The sequence below is a fragment of the Anopheles marshallii genome, chromosome 3 (genome assembly GCF_943734725.1).
Source record: "Anopheles marshallii chromosome 3, idAnoMarsDA_429_01, whole genome shotgun sequence".
Lineage (NCBI taxonomy): Eukaryota > Metazoa > Arthropoda > Insecta > Diptera > Culicidae > Anopheles > Anopheles marshallii.
The window spans coordinates 43,609,390-43,629,692 of NC_071327.1; the positions used below are offsets into that span (position 1 = coordinate 43,609,390).

Here is a 20,303-nt window from a genome sequence, read left to right on the forward strand (position 1 = left end):
AGGGCTTCTTCCTGCCACAGTCCAGAAGAAGACAAGCTCCAACTTCTCTGCTCCTCCACGGCGTCGACCGGAATAATCAATAAATGAACTTTATGTGTTCTCGTAATCTCTATGACAAACAGGGTAATAGCACGGCGATGTACATCATTTTAGGAAAAAGAACCCTAAGCTGTCTAATCCATTGATTTAATTAAAACTCTGTATCACAATTACACGAACATGTTCCACAACGGAACGCAAGCGGAAAAGATGTTTCATGACGAGGTTAACACGGATAGGATCTCGGATAGCTTACAATATAACCTTCCAAAGGAATGAAAAAAAATAGCTATAAACTTCAGGAAAACACAAATCCACCTACTGTGCATCTTACTAAACTGAGATGAGAGATATGAAAATTATCACATCACATCTTCACTAAAGGATATTCTTCAGACAACCACCCAGGACATAATCATGGAACGTTGCACCTTTGCATTTGACATTTAATGCTCCAACCTACTTTGGGATGAAAACGATACCATGTAAAATTGAAAATCCGGGTGGCTTAGACTACTAAAGCACATACACACGCACACCTTACATTCCAATATGCAATGCATCACCGAAGTTACTTGACATCGTTAGCCTTGAAATTAGAAAACGCACATTCACAATTCACACATACACCTGGTCGCCAAACACCAGAAGAAGCTTTCGATTTCTTCATACAACTTATTTTGTGGGCCACAGAGCAATAAGGTGGAAGGCACGTACACCGTTGTTGGTTTCGCGGAACTAGCGGCGGTACGGGGTAAAGGCGAAACCTAATTTTTGCTGGCGCAATTCCCGTTCCATATCCGGAATAAGCACATGTCATGTTGGATGAGAAGGATCACTCATATCCCCCAACAACTGGGTTGAAATATTGTCGCAACATCTGGAAGATGGCATCCGCTTACTGATGATCACTCACTCAATAGCCACCAACCACAACGCGAAGAATTGGACGACGGCCCCCGGGATCCATGGAACACCACCATTTGATGGATAGTGCTGGTCCCCAATTCATTCAAGCACAGGATGTCCTAAGTAACTTCTTTTCGTTGCGAATCACTTTAAGGGGTAGCCTAATTCTGCTCTTCTGGGGAGCTGGGCAGTTTCAGGCACCGCACGACATAACGGCCACCACTTCCAAACGAACAAGACAACGACGGTGGACGGCTGTGGCGGCGCTGACAAATGATGATGATGACGGTAGGATTCTGCAATTTTCGCTCGTACTGTCTTTGCTAGCCGCCTCAGCGCCAATATGAAATCACCACATCAATCGACACCCTTTAAGGTACCGGAAGAGCACAAATGAATTCCCGAAAAAAGTCTTTACCGCACGAAATTGAACGATTTATGCAGGAGCACTACAGAACTGGTGCTGCACACGCGACAGCGGCCATTTTCTTTTCCCGTGAAACACACTTGGCCGCACTCTCTCTCTCGCGTAGCACGTATTACCCACACGCGCTCGGTTTCGTACGTACCACACTACTACCACTACCCATGCACTTGAGCAGCATACCCGCACACACGCTTACACTCGATTCTGGAAATCTGCCTAGCTGGGGCGCTCCGTATAATTCGCCAACACGGAGCACTCAGTGCTGCTAGTCCGGAATTGTCCTCGTTTCAGCAACGGAACGCACACGCACCGTCAAAGACGTTCATGGCTGTATGTTGATCGCACCTTCTTCTCTTCCGGATCCTCTCGTATTGAAACACACACAATCGTTATACCGCTCCTATCTCTCTGCGTCCCATATGCGTACGTAAAGTTTCTTCTCTCTACCAACTTCATCTTTAACCTGCGCCTTCAGCGAAACAGCACACACACACTACCAAACCGTTCTTCGTATTACTTGTTTCGTATGTGTGTTGGTGCCGTTACGATTCGGCCTGTTAACGTTTCCGCTGCAGTTGTTCCACTGATGAAATTGTACTTTTCTCGACTATTCAAATATGGCTTAACATTTTTATTTGCTTTTTAATAATTTTGTGTCTTATGAAAAGCTTTGAACAATTTCACACACATAGCTATGTTCAACAAAACGCGCACGATACCACCCAATATACCACACAAACAACGAGAACACGTCTGGTCTGTGCAGCGTAAACGTCGACAATGCGAAATGGCTGATATTATGCTACATAATAAAACATGAAATTGAGCGGCCGCACTCATACCAATGCTGTTGGCTTACAAATTCGCGGTTCAGAAGCACAAAAAAATCGCACTAATGTGAAGCACAAAAAATACACCATGGGAAGTGTAACAGCCCATAAGATGATGCTACACCTTCGAGACTCATGGGTTTTTGTGCTTTGTGGGCAGGCAATGTAAATTTATCGAAGCAACGCATTTCTTTTTTCCCTCGACTACTGAGTTTGGCTGCGTAAATTCTTTTCACCAAGCTTTTATGCTTTTATGCGGAATTCTTTATACATACACAAACATTATACGTGAAAAGTGCGCACAAGAAGTCAAATTAAACAACTTCTGTAGATTGATATACTGTAATTGTTTTATTTTTCTGATACACGACCGATTCTGATTCTTTCACTTATGCTAAAGACATATTTCTTTTACAACCCATTCCCTGCAAGTGCGAGCGAGAGCACGCAGCATAAAATACAATTGTAGCAATATGGTCCCCACGGCGTTTCCACACTTTATGTAGGTGAAAATGGTGCAAACAACACAGAAAAAAGTCTGCTGTGTTTAGGAGATGTACAAATTCAGGGACACGGGCCAGTAAGACAAGAACCGGACAGCAGCGGGGTGAATGCCAAATATAAACAGCCATCCCATCGCACCCCAACCCCGTTTTCCGCCAACATTCCGGTCGATACGCAATACGCAAATTTAATCACACACCCCAACAACCGCCCGCTGCTATAACTTCATCCACATCCTTCACGCATGGCTCGCTTCGTACAAATGGGAATAACAACAGCGCAAACATCCCGGAACAAGGGGCGCGGAAGCGGTGCGAAGTGGGCAGCGCAAAACGTCACAACTTTAATCAGCTTTAAGATCGATTCCGGCCGTAGACGCGCAGCGCCTGTATTTTAGTTTCATCACCCGATCGTCGCCATCTTTTGCAGGTCGTATGGACTTTGTTGTTTTCTCTTGCTGGCGCTACTGGTGCTTTCCTCTTCTAGCAGACCACTCGTACGTACGGTTTGTTTGTCGAACGAATATTGTTCCATTACGTGGCAATGACATGCGTAGGGCCGCGCGTCGCCCGGAGATTCGCTCACGTCCTTTCCACCGCGTCCACCCGGATGCTTTTCGTCATTAATGCTTGGTTCTTTGCTTATTATTTCGCGGTTTGCGTTGCGGGAACAACAAAATATCCTATATCGGGCATCGCGTGACCTTTCCTAAGTGCTCTCTCGCTCTATTGCCCAGCACCGCTTCAATATATCTGTCACACATCTCCCACGGTGATGGATTTCTTCATCGTTTTGAGGATGCTGCTGCTCTTCCACTCCACGAGAAATTACTATCGCCTCTGTCTCGCTTGCTCTTACACGTTACTAGCCTACCGCTTCGTTGGTTTGTTCTAGTCTTCCGAGACTTTTCTTATCTGGCTGACAGACTGCGTCAGAAGTCCTTCCCTTATTCCTAATGCTTGTATGTAAAAATTTCAAAACCGAACAGCGTGTTATCGCGTTTTATCTACTAATTCAAAGTACTTTAAACTTGTACAAAACAAAAACAAAAGAAGAAAGAAATGCTGCTCAAGTTGTTTGAACAAAGGGTGAGCAATTAAAAGATAACACTGGCACATTAGTTTTGTTTCTTATTGTATTCAATAGTCATAAATAGTTGTATATTGAATGCAAAACAATTACAGTGAAAAAAATACAAAGCTCATAGTTTGCCAATAATTTAGTCCAGCAAGTGTTTTAGTGCTCTATGCTCTCTAGTCTAGTGCTTTATACTGATACACTGTAAATGAGCTTAGAGTTGGGTGACATAGAATGTATAATGTACGTAGAGAATGTAAAAATATATCTGTGCCCCATGCACAGCGTTTCTAACACTAAAATGTAAAGTTCGATTAGAAGAGTAAATGAGACAAAAAATAAACGGGAAGTATGGTCTGGGCAGAAATTAAATCTGTAATATTGATTTGTTCCCAGACCCCGGCCAAGTATGCGCATTAGTCATGGGGAATTGTAGCGTGGCGGGAAGTGGCAAAAAAAACTGCTGTGTCGCGTATCCCCCCACCGAGAGTCGATCAATTAAAGTCAGCTTTTATTTGAACCCCAAACAGGTGCAATGGCTGCTGCTGGCCGTCGTCGTAATAATCGTCTACAAAACAACACACACCGTTGCTATCGAGCAGCATTTCTACGCTACCATCATCATACACTTAGAGACAACTTGCATGAGCGCTGAACAGTGCCACCAGCTTCACACGCACATGTCTCGAGCAACAAACTCGTCCCGTGGATTGTGAATATATTTTTAGCAAATTCCTCCGTGCGGCGGCTTGTTGGTACAGTTCTTGCTCTTCATTCTACTGCTGGCTGTTTTCTTTTTATGTGTGTCCATCGTTCTTGCGTGTGCTACTCGGCGAGAGCGTTGAATGTTTGTGTGGGTTTGTAAGCCGTACATGTCAATGCATAAGGTATAATGGACTGAAGAAAACCTGAAACCAACGCATCGGCAGCAACCAAGAGTGGAAAAGAGCCCGATAAGACAGCCGGACTGCTGCGTGCAATAGTGTGCGATAGCTGTATGAAATGAAACAGCGCGAAAACACAGGATAGCGCGATTTAGCGTAGCCAGCCACGAGAAATCACGGCAACGTCGCAATTGCAAAGGTGAGATGAAGGGAACTAATTTTCTTTCCCACTTGCTCATCAGTGCTAGAGGGGTGTGTAATGGAAGTGGCAGAGTAGAGTAAGCTTCCCTTCCCTCGCAACGCTTCCCGCTTCTCTTTTCACATCCGTATAACCTCTTGCTGTATGGAAGAGGCAAAAAAAAACAGAGAAACGCGCCGTAGCACGGTACGGACGGGTGGAAATTCTACATTTTGTGTGCGTTTGATTGAAATTCCATAGGAAAAAATGCTACGAAATGAAACTCTTGCCGATCGGTAACATGTGACGAAGAAGACGTCTGCTACCGTTATTTCTTTGTGCCGCGCGGCATATCGTTTTCTGTTGTCTGGTTTTGGCAAACTACTGCTGCGCGGAAAGCATTCTGTTCACGCGAACAAGCTGTGTATGGAACCATCCGGATGATAAACTTTTTTTTGTTAATACAATTGTCACAGTGTTTATACCATAAATTGTATTATATTGCCGGCAGGGTATGCTGTTATTTTCCGACCCTTTACGTAAGTAAAGCTAATCCCATCCCATACTAAAAATGCTTTCAATACATCGCTAGTAATTCAAATCTACAAATTCTTCCAATCGCTCCCGTGCCGTACTATAAGATTTGATTAGCTCCTTCAGTGTAATGTTTTTCGTTTTTCGCGTAGTTTTGAAGTAACCATCATTTATAATCCTCGGTTGGTGCTGCCGCAACATTTGGAAGCGAATCTGTAACTTCCCGGATGACATTGTCTCGTTGGCGTATCGGTTAAGTATGGTTGCTCTGGCCTGTAGAGAAAAATCATATACATATAACTATATCACAAGACAAGGCAAGAGGTGCTTTAACTTTAACCTTCCCGTAAAATGATGCCAGATCCACCTGACGACGGTTGCCAACGAGATACGTTTCCATGCGATCAGCTAGGGCACCCGTGCTTGTCAGCTGCACAAAGTTGATTGTAGTTTCGTACATTTGATGTCGCAACGGTATGGAGAGGTGAGAGTGGCTGGAAATGATAAAATTAATTATGGGCTGTTGAGATCACGACCAATCGATGAGAAGTCGGAATCCTGAATCCTAGTATCTCGTCGAGTAAAGATCGTTCATTCAGCAGCTGGGCGTTGAGTCACCTACCCCAAATATCGTTCGCGACACCAATCGTCGATAGAGATAGCTTCGAAGTACACTTCCAAGCACTGCTGGAATTCTTGCGTGTCCGGAAGGTTTAGTAAGAGTTCGTGGCAATGCGCAAAATGCCAACAACCATGGAACTGTCTCGATGCATGCGTACTGCCAGATAGCTCACTGTCCTTATTTACCATCTTTACGTCGGCAGGAAGCTCGTACCGATAACGTACATGTATTCCGTCGTACTTGAAATCGGATGCACACACTAGTTCCATAAGAAATAATAAATTGCGATGCAGTTGTTTCGGCATTTCAAACCGTTCTTTACGATCCACTGGTTGTGATCTAATCGCTTGAGAAGTACCTATTAGGATAAACGGTTTCGGTGGCACAGGTAGAACTGATTTTACCGCAACCAAACGTTCTAGAGCGTAGTGGTACATATGCAAGTTGGTTTCACGCATTTCGTGATAGAAAGGATTGGTGGTCATATGATTGAAATCTGGAAACACTGTCAATATTCCTTCATCGGGACACCAGATGATGCTGAATAGCAGCACTTCATGCCCTAAATCAGCCATAAGGTACATTGATTGGGTTTTGGTAGGCGTACCCAGTGACTGCTGCTGCTGTTGCTGCATGCGATTTCGGTTGTCCTGATCTTCCGGATAGTAATTGTCTTCGTCAACATACGTAAACAGTAGCTGCGGTATATGCGATTCTGATTTCAACATATGGTAATATTTTTTATGATGATCTGTTTTGCAATTTTCCCTAATGCGATAATAGTCCTTTTCGTAGTGACTGAATATTTTCTCCTGCCAGCAAATGATCCGCGTTTCATTTGTACCATTTTCGGCCGATACCGCATCAACGACGCTTTGGTCAAGTCCCTCTAGCACGGGTACATCGATCAGGGAATGGATTTTGCGGATGGTTAATCTGAAGAACACGCAAAAGATATTGAGTAATCGTATCTGTCGCTTGGGTTTGGGGTAGGAACAAACCTGCAGCGGAAGTTTGATATCGGGTCACTGGTGCGATAAACTCCAGTTTTATATTGTTTTTGGACGGAAAACATAATGCTTGCTTCTCGAATTTCTCCTTGCGCGTTCACTACCGGTTACCGAATAGATTAAACCTTCTAGAGTGTTGTTTCATTTTAACCCAGCATTATTGTTTTACAGGTAATGTTACCATGGAAACTGTATGTTTCTAGTTGAAGTATTCGCGATATGGCTTTCATTGATAAACCATTTTATTGAGTAGACGACGCAAGCATAAAAATTAGGCGATAAAGTTGCGATGGATGTGAATAATGTTTCTTTCAGATTTATGTAAAAAAAATAATTTTCCGCTCATGTTTTGTCAGTCGCACTTGTTGGACAACGTTCGACGTCCTTTCGTGCGTTGATGCAGATGGAGTGCAGGTCGTAAACAGAGAGTAAAGAAACGCATCACAAGGGTTAACATGAAGCAAATTTGGACGGAGTGCGTGCAAACAATTCCAACTGTGTTGATTGTTGATGTGCTAGAAAACGATTTATATCGAGCAGATTAATATTCGTGCTGTCAAAAGCGTGGAAATCACCGGGAAAATGTTTTGATCCAATCACAGGTTTGTTTTGATTCCAATACCCACAAATTTTCTCTTTACAAAAGCATTCGAACTAGGAATGAAATGGAATTTATGTTTTTTTACATGTAAATTAAAGGGGGTAAAGAGGTTATGTAAGATTAAAAGGAACTTATTCGTCCATCAACTTTCAACCAGTGCTTCAAGCTTCCATAGCTTGACCTAGGACATCAGCCAAAAGCGCATCGTCAGTTATTTTAGAAATATTGCTGGTAAAAAAGCCTTATATCCCGACGCAACAATGAGCAACTTCCGTTCGAAGTTTCAATTTGTTTCGCGTGAGCTTCTGAACTGGTTTCCTGGCCACATGGGTAAAGGTATGAAGCAGATGCAACAAAAGCTCAAGCAGATTGACTGCGTCATCGAGGTCCATGATGCGCGAATTCCGCTCACCGGTCGTAATACGGAATTTAAACACACGATTAGTGGCATCAAGCCCCATATATTGGTGCTTAATAAGAGAGATCTTATTGAAAAGCAGCTTGAAAGTAAAATTATTGATCGCCTGAAGCAAGAAAGCCGCGATCCTTCGCACGTTTTGTTCACAAATTGCAAGAGCCAGTAAGTACGCGAGTTGGTAAGATTTTGCAACATTTTATGATACGTTTTTAGTTCTTTCTAGGAGTTGTAGGGGTCTTCGAAAATTAATGCCAATGGCACAGGATCTAATCAATAGTTCAGAGCGGTATAATCGTTCCAGCCAGCGTGAATTTTGCATAATGATTATTGGGGTGCCAAATGTTGGAAAATCGTCGCTAATAAACGTACTCCGAAATCGGCATCTGAATAAGAAGGGTGCCAGTCAGGTTGGAGCTGTAGCGGGAGTTACAAGAAGCGTGCTGAACCGTATCAAAATATGCGAAGAGCCACCCATTTATCTGCTGGATACGCCTGGTATCCTGGAACCAAATATCGCCGATACTGAAACAGGGTTACGTCTGGCTCTGGTCTCGTGTCTACAGGATCATCTTGTCGGCGAGGAACTGATTGCTGATTATCTTTTGTTCCTACTAAACAAGCAGCAAAATTTTCGCTATGTGGAGGTAATGGGTTTGCAGGAGCCGACAGATTCGATTGACAGTGTGCTGATTTCAAATGCTATGCATTTAAACAAAATGATCCGTACCAAACAGCTGGACGGTACAAGTGTGCTTCGTCCGGATATAAATTTGGCCGCAAAGTTTATGCTTAAATCGTTCCGTTCAGGAGCATTTGGAAAGATTTTGTTAGACGAAGATAAAATTAGGTACTATAGCAGTAGCATTAAATTAAATCAAAATTGAACGAGGTATCTAGTTCATGATTGGTTGGCTGCTGGTAAAAGTTATAAACTAAGCGAATATAAAAGAGTAGTAGTAGTAGTCAAATGTAATCAATAGGAAAATAGATTATAAATCAAAGAAGAATCGTTTCCTCATTTGGTGCTAAAAACAGAATCGATCATTGTACATGTTAAGTTTTCTTTGTAAGGCCTATTTGAAGTTAGTTATAACCAATTGCAATCGTCTAACTATTTTGCCTTGGATTCTTTTGTTTGCGAGTTCATAATTAATTTACTCAATTTTCAATTTGCTCAAATTTTACATCACTAATGGTGGGATTCCCAATCTTTAAACAATTGTAACAAGTTGAATTTAAATGGCTTTAGCATTCTGAAGTAATCGCACCTAAATGTGCGAACCATTTGCGCTTCTTTTTTCTTTGAAAGATACAAAATACATGAAACTAGATAGATTTGGAAGGAAAACCATCGAAATTTATTTTCCCACGAATCACAAGTGAACAATATTTTCAACTGGCGGAAAAATGGGTTAAAGGACTATGTGATTTTTGCATTTGGTCAAAACATTACCACTCCGGATGACAGCTGTCACTTTCGGTTATGAATCGAAAGCAAACAGCCGTGAAGTGACTCACTGTGCGTGAATGTTTGGAATTAGTTGAGCAAATAACTGTGAGGTGGAAAAGCGGATTGCCCGCATTTGGTGCTGAGAAAGTAGAAAGCTGTCCAAGGAAGGACATTGTCGGAAAACTGCTTTTCACATACATTCCTTTCGTTAACATCCGTTGCATACGGTTCAACAAAGTATTTCACGGATTCAGTATTCAGTTTGTTTAAGATGGACCGTTGTGAGCAACATGTACAAGCGATTCCACTGCAGCGCCTTAACACACGTGAAGAAAACCAGAGGCAACGACAGCTGCGACATGTCTTTGATAAGGTGATAATTAACCTGCCTGATCTGAATCATTCAAAAGAACAAATTTCATTAATTGCAAATTGCCATTCCAGTACGATACGGATTCCGATGGGTTTCTGAACATAACCGAGATGAAGCGCCTTATAAACGAAAGAAAGTGCCCCGATATGCCAAAGGATTTGGCGAATCATCTGCTAAAAGTGTCCGATACAAACAATGATGGGCGTCTGGATTTCGCCGAGTTTTACAAGCTCAGTATAGAGCATCCGTTCTTTTTTGGCGAAATGTACCTCAAGTATTGTAAAGCGGTAGTCCCCAGACGAAACGTGGATGTAGCTGGGGACGTATTAGGTATGTTCATCTTAGTGTGCAAACCATCTAGTAGAGTTTGGTCAAAAATCCTTGACATGACATAATTTTTAGTAAGAAAGATACGGAAAAAGATTCACAATAAGTAGTGAAACATCCACGGTTTGTTAAAGCGGTACGATAAGGCTCAGGCGTGGGTCTTTCGTTTCACATACGATTGGAAACATATCAATTTTTTCTTGCTTCAGATGGCGAATACGAATCAAGCATGAAACTATGGCCTCCGCCGTTAATGATGATCATTTTTTCCATATTGGAGGTAATCTTCTTCGTCATCGATATTGTAAAAACGCAAGAGTAAGTTTTCACATCATCAAAGATTCGAACATTCAATAACTCCTTATCCTATCGTTATCTAGTCATAATGGCACTAGTACTAATGGGCCGATGGCGACCTTGTTTATCTACAATCCACACCTCAGACACGAGGCGTGGCGTTTCTTAACGTACATGTTTGTACATATCGGGTGAGTCACACTGGTTCAGGGCGTATCGGGTATCATCGAGAGCTTTATTATCACTAAATTGATTATTTCGTGTTAACAGATTCATGCATCTCGTAATGAACTTGCTGGTGCAAATCTTGCTGGGCATTGCGCTAGAATTGGTACACTGTTGGTGGCGTGTGGCACTGGTATATCTTGCAGGGGTCATTGCCGGTTCCATGGGTACCTCTTTATTCACACCACGTGTGTTTCTCGCTGGTGCTTCCGGTGGCGTTTACGCGCTTATCACAGCTCACATTTCAACGATTATTATGGTGCGGCGAACAATCAACGGCATGTGTTTTATTTCTACTATTTATTTGTTTGTTTTCCTTTTTATTTTTACGCACAGAACTGGAAACAAATGGAATATGCCATCATTCAGCTATTTGTATTTTTGGTGTTTTGCGTTACCGATTTGGGAGTCTCCATATACAACAGTATTAACGATCCATTCGATAAGGTGGGCTACATTGCACACGCCAGTGGTGCCGTAGCGGGTTTTCTTGTTGGAATAGGAGTACTACGCAATCTTAAAGTTGAATCCTGGGAGCGTAAGCTGTGGTGGTGTGCAGTAACGGTTTACTTCCTACTGATGATTGTCGGCATCATGTACCATTTTTTGGATCCTTCCCATTTTTACTAGGCTAATGAGAGATCCTGTCTCAATCTGTACGTTTATAAGCTAAAATTTCCAACTGCTATGCTGCAGGTGAGTTTTTCGGATGATAGCGAAGAAGACGATACAAAGCATTGTACAAAGTGCAAGCATTGCTCATAATACTGCTTAGGTGCCTTAGCTTTAGTGCCTGAAAATCCAAACGAATGGACTATTTCGAACAATTTTAAAAGAGATAATCGTGCCTTAATTCCTTTTTTGTTGGCTTACATTATAAAGAGTTTACGACTTTCGAAGCTTTAACTGGGTGATATCCCGTTCTGATTCAGTTTCGTTCGTTTAAAAAGCAAACAGCATAATTCCATAGTTTATTCATATATGTACTTACTATTATACTATGAAGAATAAAACTCGTTTATACCTTAAATGTTTTACACGGTGTAGCTACATTCTAATACTTTGATTTTTTAAAATTGACATCCTCATCACCCCCTGATTTGGCCTTACGTTTTTGAATAATGTTCTGAATTTGCTGCCATTCCCGGTCCAACTCGGCCTTCTCGTTTTTCTCGGTTTTGTGTTTTCGCGTCTTGCGACCGTCTTGCATTTTTACACCATATTGGAAGGCTGCCTTCGGTAGCGCCTCCTTGCTGCTCATGTACTCCGAATACTCTTCCTGTGTGTCAAAATCCCAACGCCCAATCGGGCCCTTCTTGTTTCCGAGATCCATCTTCGTGTAGTCGACCTCGTCATCCGAATCGTCTATTGCATCATTCATCTCCTGTAAACCGGGATAGCATTCTGCGTAACCTTCAGGCTCCGCAGTAAGCTTAGTGATCAGTTGGGCCGATAGTTTGGGTGGCGCCGGAATGGGAGGTATGGCAGCAGAATCACGTGCAACGGTTGCATCGTCGTTGTACTTATCGAAGTAGCTATGACGACCCGTATTTCCTTCTAGCTTTGATGATCCGGCTACGTCTTCATATCGTCGATTCGGTTGATAATCTCCAATCTCACCATAGATCGAGTCGTCCGCCATGCCTTTGGTTCCCGTTTCATCGCTGAGCTTGAAAAGAGGCTTATCCTTATCGCGACGTTTATTTTTCTTGCCCCTTCCTCCCTGGCGCAAGTAGGACAATATTTGAGCAAGCTTATTAATTACGATATCGTTCGTAGTTAGCGTTTGTGTATCCCCTACATCTAAAGGTACTTCTGCCTTTGATCGAATAACGGTGGTCGGGATGTCTGAGTCGACATTTTCATCCTCCAGCTCAATGTGGTACGCCATTCGACCGGGTGCAAACATTTCATTGCGCTCTATCGTCCTTGAGCGTTGCTTTTCCAAGGTGCGATAAATGTTTTGTCCGAGCACGCTTCGAAACTCTAAATCATCCTGAAGCTCCTTATCTACGTTACTGGCAGCACCGCCTCGTTGTGCCGCTACGGCTGGCATTGGAACTTCCGCAGACGGTTCAATGTCGACGAGCTTTTCCATCTCTTCTTCCTGCTCGTTTTCTTTAGCTATGATTTCGCTACGAACTTTTTGAAGCAGCGCATAATCCAGACCCTTCACCAAGTGAGTGTGCTCCATGTCACCACCCAAGAATTTCGACTCCTGTATCTGTTGGCGACGCCGTTCAGCCGCGTTCAGGCCTGATTTCACATCTGGTGCCACCGCGCGATAAGCACTCGTGGAGCTAGACGAGTCCAAATTCTGATAGTCTGGATTTGCACCGTCCCGTCGTTCTCTGGCCCGATCGCGGTACTTTTCAGCCAGCTCCGCTAGCTTGTTGTCTTCCTGCTTTTTCAGTTGAGCATAAAAATTTTTCTTTTTACGACGAGCTTCGTGTCTTTCGGACGACGGTGGCTTCATGGAGGACGATGACGATGCTGGTGTTCCAGCCGTTCCAGCAGAAGATGCAGATGACGCCTTGGACATCGCATCGCGTATTGAACCAGCGCCATGTCCTGATCCGGGAGGCGCTCTGGGTGTCATAAGAAGCTTACGGAAATCATCGTTGGTCAATCGTTGCGTGGCCGGGGTTTCCGGTTCGTGGTGATCGTTGTCCGCTGGCATGTTGCTTGTTATTGTTTTTGGTTTCGATCGCCAAATAATTGCCCGTCCTCAAGGTAATACTACTTTTTGGTACACTGTACGTAGAGATGATTTTCACTATCTGGTTTTAGAAAAAATCAATAATAATTGGCTGATTAGCTCTGTATGTTTTGATGAAACAAGCAAAAGAAATCAAAACAATCGCACACCCGGGCGTTATTGGGCATCGTAGTTGACAGTTCGCCTAAGCAAAATGCGTATATGCTCGTCTATAAATAAAAAAAAGCCCCGTTGATTTTGGTGGTAGTAGCATATTTTATTATTTTAAAGGTGTATAAAATTATTGTTGACTGTTTCGCTTGCATTTGGGATACGATTAGCCCATATTTATTGTGGCGAAAAAAATGTAGATTTTAAACGGTTTGAATCTGCGGCGCAAGGCTATAAGCACCTTGTTTATTTTTATGGCATGTTTCTAACCTCAAAATATCAGCTGTCAGGCGCTTCTTGCACGGCGTGTTTGATAATACAAACCGCGTGTTCGGTACATTCGAGCGGATCTCGGAGGAATCTGGACAAAGTTTGGCTTGCTGTAGAGAAATCATAAATTTCGCCTAATCATGGAAGTGGGTGAGTAGTGTGCTAGTTAGGATTGACCATAATTTCGAATTGGCTGCACGAAACATGAATTGAATGATTCGGTATTTTCTCCTTCATAGATATTCCGTCGCCAATCAAGAAAGACAAGAAAAAGAAGAAAATAAAACAAGAACCCGAGACGGAGATTGAAAATTTGGGCGAGATTCAAAAGTCGGGCGATTTCCAGTTAAAACCATCGTCTGCCATCGCTACCCTGGACACGTCCAAATGGCCCCTGCTGTTGAAGAACTTCGACCGCTTGAACGTGCGCACCAACCATTACACGCCACTGCCGTTCGGATCGTCTCCGTTGAACCGTAAGATAAACGACTATGTATCGGCCGGCTTTATCAACTTGGACAAACCGTCCAACCCTAGCTCGCACGAAGTGGTAGCATGGATCAAGCGAATACTGAAGGTAAACAAAACGGGCCATTCGGGAACACTAGATCCGAAGGTAACGGGTTGCTTGATCGTGTGCATTAATCGTGCGACACGTTTGGTGAAGAGCCAACAGAGCGCCGGTAAAGAGTATGTGGCCGTGTTTAAGCTGCACTCCGCCGTGGAAAAGATCGCTAAAGTGACCCAGGGGCTTGAGAAGCTGCGAGGTGCTCTGTTCCAGCGCCCTCCTTTGATTTCAGCCGTCAAGCGACAACTGCGTGTGCGAACCGTGTACGATTCTAAGCTGTTGGATTACAATGACCAACGTAATATAGGCGTATTTTGGGTAAGTTGCGAAGCTGGTTCTTACATTCGAACGATGTGCGTCCACCTGGGTCTTGTACTCGGTGTCGGCGGACAGATGCTCGAACTTCGCCGCGTCCGTTCCGGTATTCAGTCGGAAAAGGATGGCATGGTGACGATGCACGATGTGCTAGATGCTCAGTATCTGTACGAAAATCACAAGGACGAGTCAATGCTACGCCGTGTGATAAAACCACTGGAGGGTTTGCTCATTGGCCATAAGCGCATCATCATGAAGGACAGCTCGGTGAATGCGGTGTGCTATGGGGCGAAAATTTTACTACCCGGCGTTCTGCGCTACGAGGACGGTATCGAGATCGATCAAGAAATCGTGATCTTAACTACCAAGGGCGAAGCAATTGCTTTGGGCATTGCTCTAATGACGACGGCCACGATGGCTGGATGTGATCATGGAGTCGTTGCTAAAATTAAACGCGTCATAATGGAACGCGACACATACCCACGCAAATGGGGTCTTGGTCCGAAGGCTTCGATGAAGAAGCGGTTGATATGGTCGGGAAAGCTGGATAAGTACGGTAAACCGAACGAAAACACTCCGAAAGATTGGCTTGACAGCTACACCGACTTCAACCAGTCGGCCAAGCAAACGAATGGGAATGGAACATCCACAGCGGATGATGATCTAGCTGGTGGCAAGCGCAAACTTAGCATTGGCGATACCAACATGGAATCGGTAATTGGCGATGGAGAAGAGAAGAAAAAGAAAAAGAAGAAACACAAGAAGGATGCTGAAGATGCCACGGAAGAAGGCGAAGAGGAACAGCCAATGGACCAGACGGCAGGTGAGGAAGATGCGAAGAAGGAGAAAAAGAAAAAGAAAAAGAAAGATAAAAATATATCAATGGAAGAAGCGGCCGAGTAAGGAATGATCGGATTCTATTTCGCTAGACATCGTAGTATCTATCGTTTCTCTAGTATCGATAGAGGCAGCATTCTGTATCGGTCGATGGTAATTCATTTTATTCAAAGAAACCATTTGTATTTGTTTGACACGAGTTTTGATCCGTTTGTTCCATTTTCCATCCATTTCAAGCAAACACAGAGGTTAGATTTTAAATGATCCAAAAGAGCTACCGATTTATGAAAATTTCACGAATTCATTTGTGAACGTTGTAATAGTAATTACCTGTTCTGGTATCAATCGTAGAAGAAGGTAATAAAGAATGCATGCAACATTGCATTTCTTCCTTCTGCATTTTGCATTCATGCAACTTGAAATACCGATGGGGAGAGGCATCTATTCTTAGCAAAAGAATATGTGCTTGGTGTTGTTTATAGAATTCTTTCACATAAATACCGCAACTATGTTAATCAAGAATTAATACTTTAAAACATAAGAAATACAAAAATGAAATCAAAGAGAATAATAATTCGAATTTTAGTGAGTGAGATGTACTGAAGCTGAAAATTGAGAAACGTGTAGGAGATAACTTAAGCAATTGGAAGCACAGCGGTAACTATCTGCAATTTTAACAAAATCATCACCAAGAAGTAGTTCCAGTTATCGGAAGTTCTGTTCTGTACAATATGCTGAGGCAATCGAGTTAATCAGCCTTCCGGCCTTCGCCACCGTTAGGATGTCAGGTCCCCCAAACAGCTCAGCAAGCTCGTGGTTCATTCCCCTCCTCCACCCGTCGTGCTCCAAGATACCGCCAAAGATCGTCCTTGGCACACGGCGTTCGAAAACACCGAGTGCATTGGCATCCTCTGTGAGCATGGTCCAAGACTCATGACCATAGAGGACAGCCGGCCGAATCAATGTACGGTATATTGTGCATTTCGTGCGCAGGAGAAGGTTTCTGGATCGTAGGAGTTTGTGGAGCCCGTAGTAGGCACGATTCCCCTGAACAATGCGCCTTCGGATTTCGCTGCTTACGTTGTTGTCCGAAGTTATGATCGTACCGAGGTAGCAGAACTCCTCTACTACCTCGAGATCATCGCCGTCGACCGATACGCTGCTTCCCAGCATGGCCCTATTACGGTCAGAGCCTCCGGCAAGCAGGTACTTTGTCTTCGTCGCATTGATCAGCAATCCAATCCTTGAGGCTTCGCGCTTCAGTCGGGTGTACGCCTCGCACACCGCCGCAGATGTCCTTCCGATGATGTCGATGTCATCCGCGAAGCCAAGGAATTGGATGGAACGGGTGAAAATCGTGCCCCGCATATCGAAGCCCGCGCTTCTCATGACACCTTCCAGAGCGATGTTGAACAGCAGACAGGAGAGTCCGTCACCTTGCCTCAATCCCCGGTGAGACTCGAACGCATCCGACAGCATGCTCGATACTCTCACCTTGCACTGCACCCTGTCCATGGTGGCCCTCAACAGCCGCACCAGCTTTCCCGGAAAGCCGTACCGCTGCATGGTGTTCCATAGCTGCATCCGATCTATGGTGTCGTAGGCAGCCTTAAAGTCGATGAACAGGTGGTGCGTGGGGATTTGGTGCTCTCGGCATTTTTGGAGGATCTGCCTGAGAGTAAAGATTTGGTCGGTCGTCGATTTTCCTCCAACAAAACCGGCTTGATAGCTCCCGACGAAATCTGAGGCAAGTGGGGCAAGTCTGCAGAAGAGAATTCGGGACAGGATCTTGTAGGCAGCGTTCAGGACTGTAATGGCACGGTAGTTCCCACAGTCCAGCCTGTCGCCCTTTTTGTAGACTGGGTGGATGATGCCCAGCTTCCATTCCTCCGGTAGTTCTTCCTGTTCCCAAACTTTCACGATCAGCTGGTGCATACTGACGGCAAGCCTCTCCGGCCCCATCTTGAAGAGCTCGGCAGCTAGGCCATCGCTGCCTGCTGATTTGTTGTTCTTCAGCTGCTTGATGGCACTAATTACCTCTTCCAAAGATGGCGTGGGCACCTCGTCACCTGCCACCAGACTGATGTGCTGCTCGATTCTGCATTCCACCCCCCAAAAACGATTGAATTATTCACACCAAAATAGTCATACTGCAGCGGATCGCATTTATGAAGGGATTAAAATTCGTTACAACTGAGCTGAACTCTAGGCGTAAACAGGCGAGAAGCAGTTTTCACATGGTTTGTGAGGATCAAATTAACACCAACATGAAGTTGGGGAAGACGAATGCAAACTGTCATGTTACGCCCCAGCATACAGCGTATGAGAAAAAAAAAACATTTGGTTGGAAAAAAATCGTTGATAGATGGAAAACTGTTGTTTATTTAGCTAAATGACTACGAGGCTGTTTCCTGGTCCATCTGGAAAATGGTGGCGCGGTACTAGGGGGTTTTTGGATTTGGCCTTATACTCCAGTGTTGTCACGGATCCATTGGCGGTATTGCGAAATTCGTGTGTATCCGGTTGGTGTATTCGAGTCACACGAAGCAGTGATAAGTGAAGCAACGCCAACCAGTGTGTCAATGCGTCGCTCTGAAACGACGAAGCCAGCTCCAAGATCTCCATTGCACACATTCGAACGTTGAAGGCCATCTTCGGCGCAGAAGTGGTTCGGGACGGTAATTTGATAAATACCGACACAACGAGAATCGCTGATCGCGCGCTGGTAACCCACCTTCAGGAAATCTGACCGGGTTTGTCCTAACAGATAAAAGTATGTATTAAAATTGGGTAAGTTTTGTTTATTGACTAGATGCATCGAATTTAATTGAATGCGTTTTACGACACCTACCTCCGATCGTGTTGAAACCGAAGCCAACAACCATGCCTTCCTCATTTTCGTACGGCAGATTGCGTCCAGGAATGGGCAGCTGGATTGGGCTGATCAATGCCGAAAAGGTGACTGGTTGGGGCAGAATGATAAATCCAATATCATTTGCTCGATTTGCCATGTTGAAGCTCGGATGGGCAATGGCTTGAGTTGACACTTGCATGTTTAGCTGGCCGAACACGGTGCTCCCGAGTCCAACTTCCCATCGTACGAAGCCTGCGATGTTCTGTGCCGCCGTCAGGACATGTCGGTCAGAGATCAGCGATCCTCCACCATAGAACCCAGAGTTGCCCGAGTTTAGATATAGCACATAGACGTTGAATGGTGTATTGGGAGCATTTAGACCGTTAACAATACGCGGACTGCGATCCGGTTGCATCTGATTAGGATTGAACACAATAATTTATTAATCGCTGAATGAAACAATGGGACTAACACGAAACTTTGGCAAACTCACTTCTAGAGCGGACACGCAACATAGTGTAACGGTAAGGAGTAGTAATCCAACGTATCTTTTCATCCTGCACGATTGGTGTACAAAAGTTTGTACTGGTTGTATGTTTGAAATGGGCACACTTGCAACAGCACCAGAATCACTCTGTTTGGAGGTCAATCGGGAAACGGTGCCTTATATACAGTCCAGCATTTGATGGCGTTTCGTTGTCGATCGGGCTGGGGCTTTCACGCGATAAGCATTTGGTAAAACTGTCTATAACGGTCCGTTCCTTTTATCAATCATGTTTCCGCCCAAATGTGTAACAATTCGATATTGTCGCTGTCGAATGTGTAGGATGTCGATAAGAGATCAATCATAAAGCAGCACAACACCTGACTCGCGTGACATTCGCTAGAAAGGCATGTGTTGGCACGAATGCACTTTTCATTTCAGTTGAATGCATTTTCGTTCAAATTGACTTTTTTTTTCTACTATATAGTTGTATGCATCGAACAGAGGATGCATAGAAGATAGATTAGTTCTATGTTTTTATAAAATATTTTTAATCTTTTGAAATAAAGCCATGTTGAGCTCCTTGCTTGTTTTATCTGGATGAAAAGTCAAATTATTAAAGAATCCTGTTTGAGCTATTTCATTCAACTCTTTTTTTTACCAAACTGTGACATCACTAATAGGCTTAGCTGCTGGAGTGAAGCAATTGCTGGCTGTAGCAAACAGTTAAGGTGTGACCGTAAATCCATTGCAAGTGATGATCGATCGACATGGTTTAAGATGGCGCCTTTGCTAGAGTTTTGGATGACTAAGTAGCTTATTGATTGATGATTTTAAACTACCAATGTATAGCCAATATTTTACGTAATGTTAGCATTGCGCTGATTAATGACAATGAATGAGTAATGTGTAGCTGTAATATATAATCCAAAGGTACTGTTTTATTCTGCACTCTATGACTCGTCACTTTCATCTTCTTCGTTAGGTTGATCTTATGGTGTACACTTCCTGTGATTTAGGACGAACCGTTAGAATCTACACGCTCTGAATTATAATTGGGGACTGGAGAGAGACCTTCACCCTGAATACTGTGCAACGTAATAAAACCAAAGTACCGAAAAACTTTCGCATATATAATACCTCCCATTGTATCCACGAATTCTATGTTGAAAAGTAGGGGTGCTGGTATATATGGAGATAAAGGATTTAACCAGTTTTTGCTACCAAATTTGTGCCAATATTTTCGGGGTAGTTGGAGTTTCAAAAAGTTATACAAGTGATGTTATACAAAAATTACTCTATAATGGGGTAGGATCCAAAGCTTCTTCAAGGTTCCATAAACTCTCCTACTCAACTCCTTTTCCGTCACGTCGTCGCCGGTCGGAGTGGTAACATGTGTCA

At 43.7% G+C, this 20,303-nt stretch overlaps 6 protein-coding genes across 6 annotated transcripts; 3 read left to right on the forward strand and 3 right to left on the reverse strand.

Annotated features, from left to right (window-relative positions):
• Positions 1-5,436: 5,436 nt before the first annotated feature.
• On the reverse strand, positions 5,437-7,079 carry LOC128714922 (tectonic-like complex member Mks1). Its single transcript, XM_053809804.1, has 4 exons — positions 7,006-7,079; positions 6,005-6,940; positions 5,723-5,876; positions 5,437-5,655 (listed from the first exon to the last, which is right to left on the reverse strand). Exons 1-4 carry the CDS (start codon positions 7,077-7,079, stop codon positions 5,437-5,439), a joined length of 1,383 nt encoding a protein of 460 aa, XP_053665779.1.
• A 796-nt stretch (positions 7,080-7,875) lies between these two features.
• On the forward strand, positions 7,876-8,917 carry LOC128712647 (mitochondrial GTPase 1). Its single transcript, XM_053807536.1, has 2 exons — positions 7,876-8,195; positions 8,257-8,917. The coding sequence occupies exons 1-2, from the start codon at positions 7,876-7,878 to the stop codon at positions 8,915-8,917; spliced, it is 981 nt and encodes a 326-aa protein (XP_053663511.1).
• Positions 8,918-9,754: 837 nt separating this feature from the next.
• LOC128713768 (rhomboid-related protein 2) lies at positions 9,755-11,335 on the forward strand. Its single transcript, XM_053808635.1, has 6 exons — positions 9,755-9,856; positions 9,928-10,186; positions 10,393-10,501; positions 10,564-10,671; positions 10,751-10,964; positions 11,042-11,335. Exons 1-6 carry the CDS (start codon positions 9,755-9,757, stop codon positions 11,333-11,335), a joined length of 1,086 nt encoding a protein of 361 aa, XP_053664610.1.
• Positions 11,336-11,759: 424 nt separating this feature from the next.
• On the reverse strand, positions 11,760-13,385 carry LOC128711398 (protein Red). Its single transcript, XM_053806268.1, has one exon. It carries the CDS (start codon positions 13,383-13,385, stop codon positions 11,760-11,762), a length of 1,626 nt encoding a protein of 541 aa, XP_053662243.1.
• Positions 13,386-13,984: 599 nt separating this feature from the next.
• LOC128712648 (H/ACA ribonucleoprotein complex subunit 4) lies at positions 13,985-15,630 on the forward strand. Its single transcript, XM_053807537.1, has 2 exons — positions 13,985-13,994; positions 14,084-15,630. Exons 1-2 carry the CDS (start codon positions 13,985-13,987, stop codon positions 15,628-15,630), a joined length of 1,557 nt encoding a protein of 518 aa, XP_053663512.1.
• Positions 15,631-18,028: 2,398 nt separating this feature from the next.
• On the reverse strand, positions 18,029-18,974 carry LOC128716152 (collagenase-like). Its single transcript, XM_053811072.1, has 3 exons — positions 18,912-18,974; positions 18,416-18,833; positions 18,029-18,324 (listed from the first exon to the last, which is right to left on the reverse strand). Exons 1-3 carry the CDS (start codon positions 18,972-18,974, stop codon positions 18,029-18,031), a joined length of 777 nt encoding a protein of 258 aa, XP_053667047.1.
• Between the last annotated feature and the right edge of the window lie 1,329 nt (positions 18,975-20,303).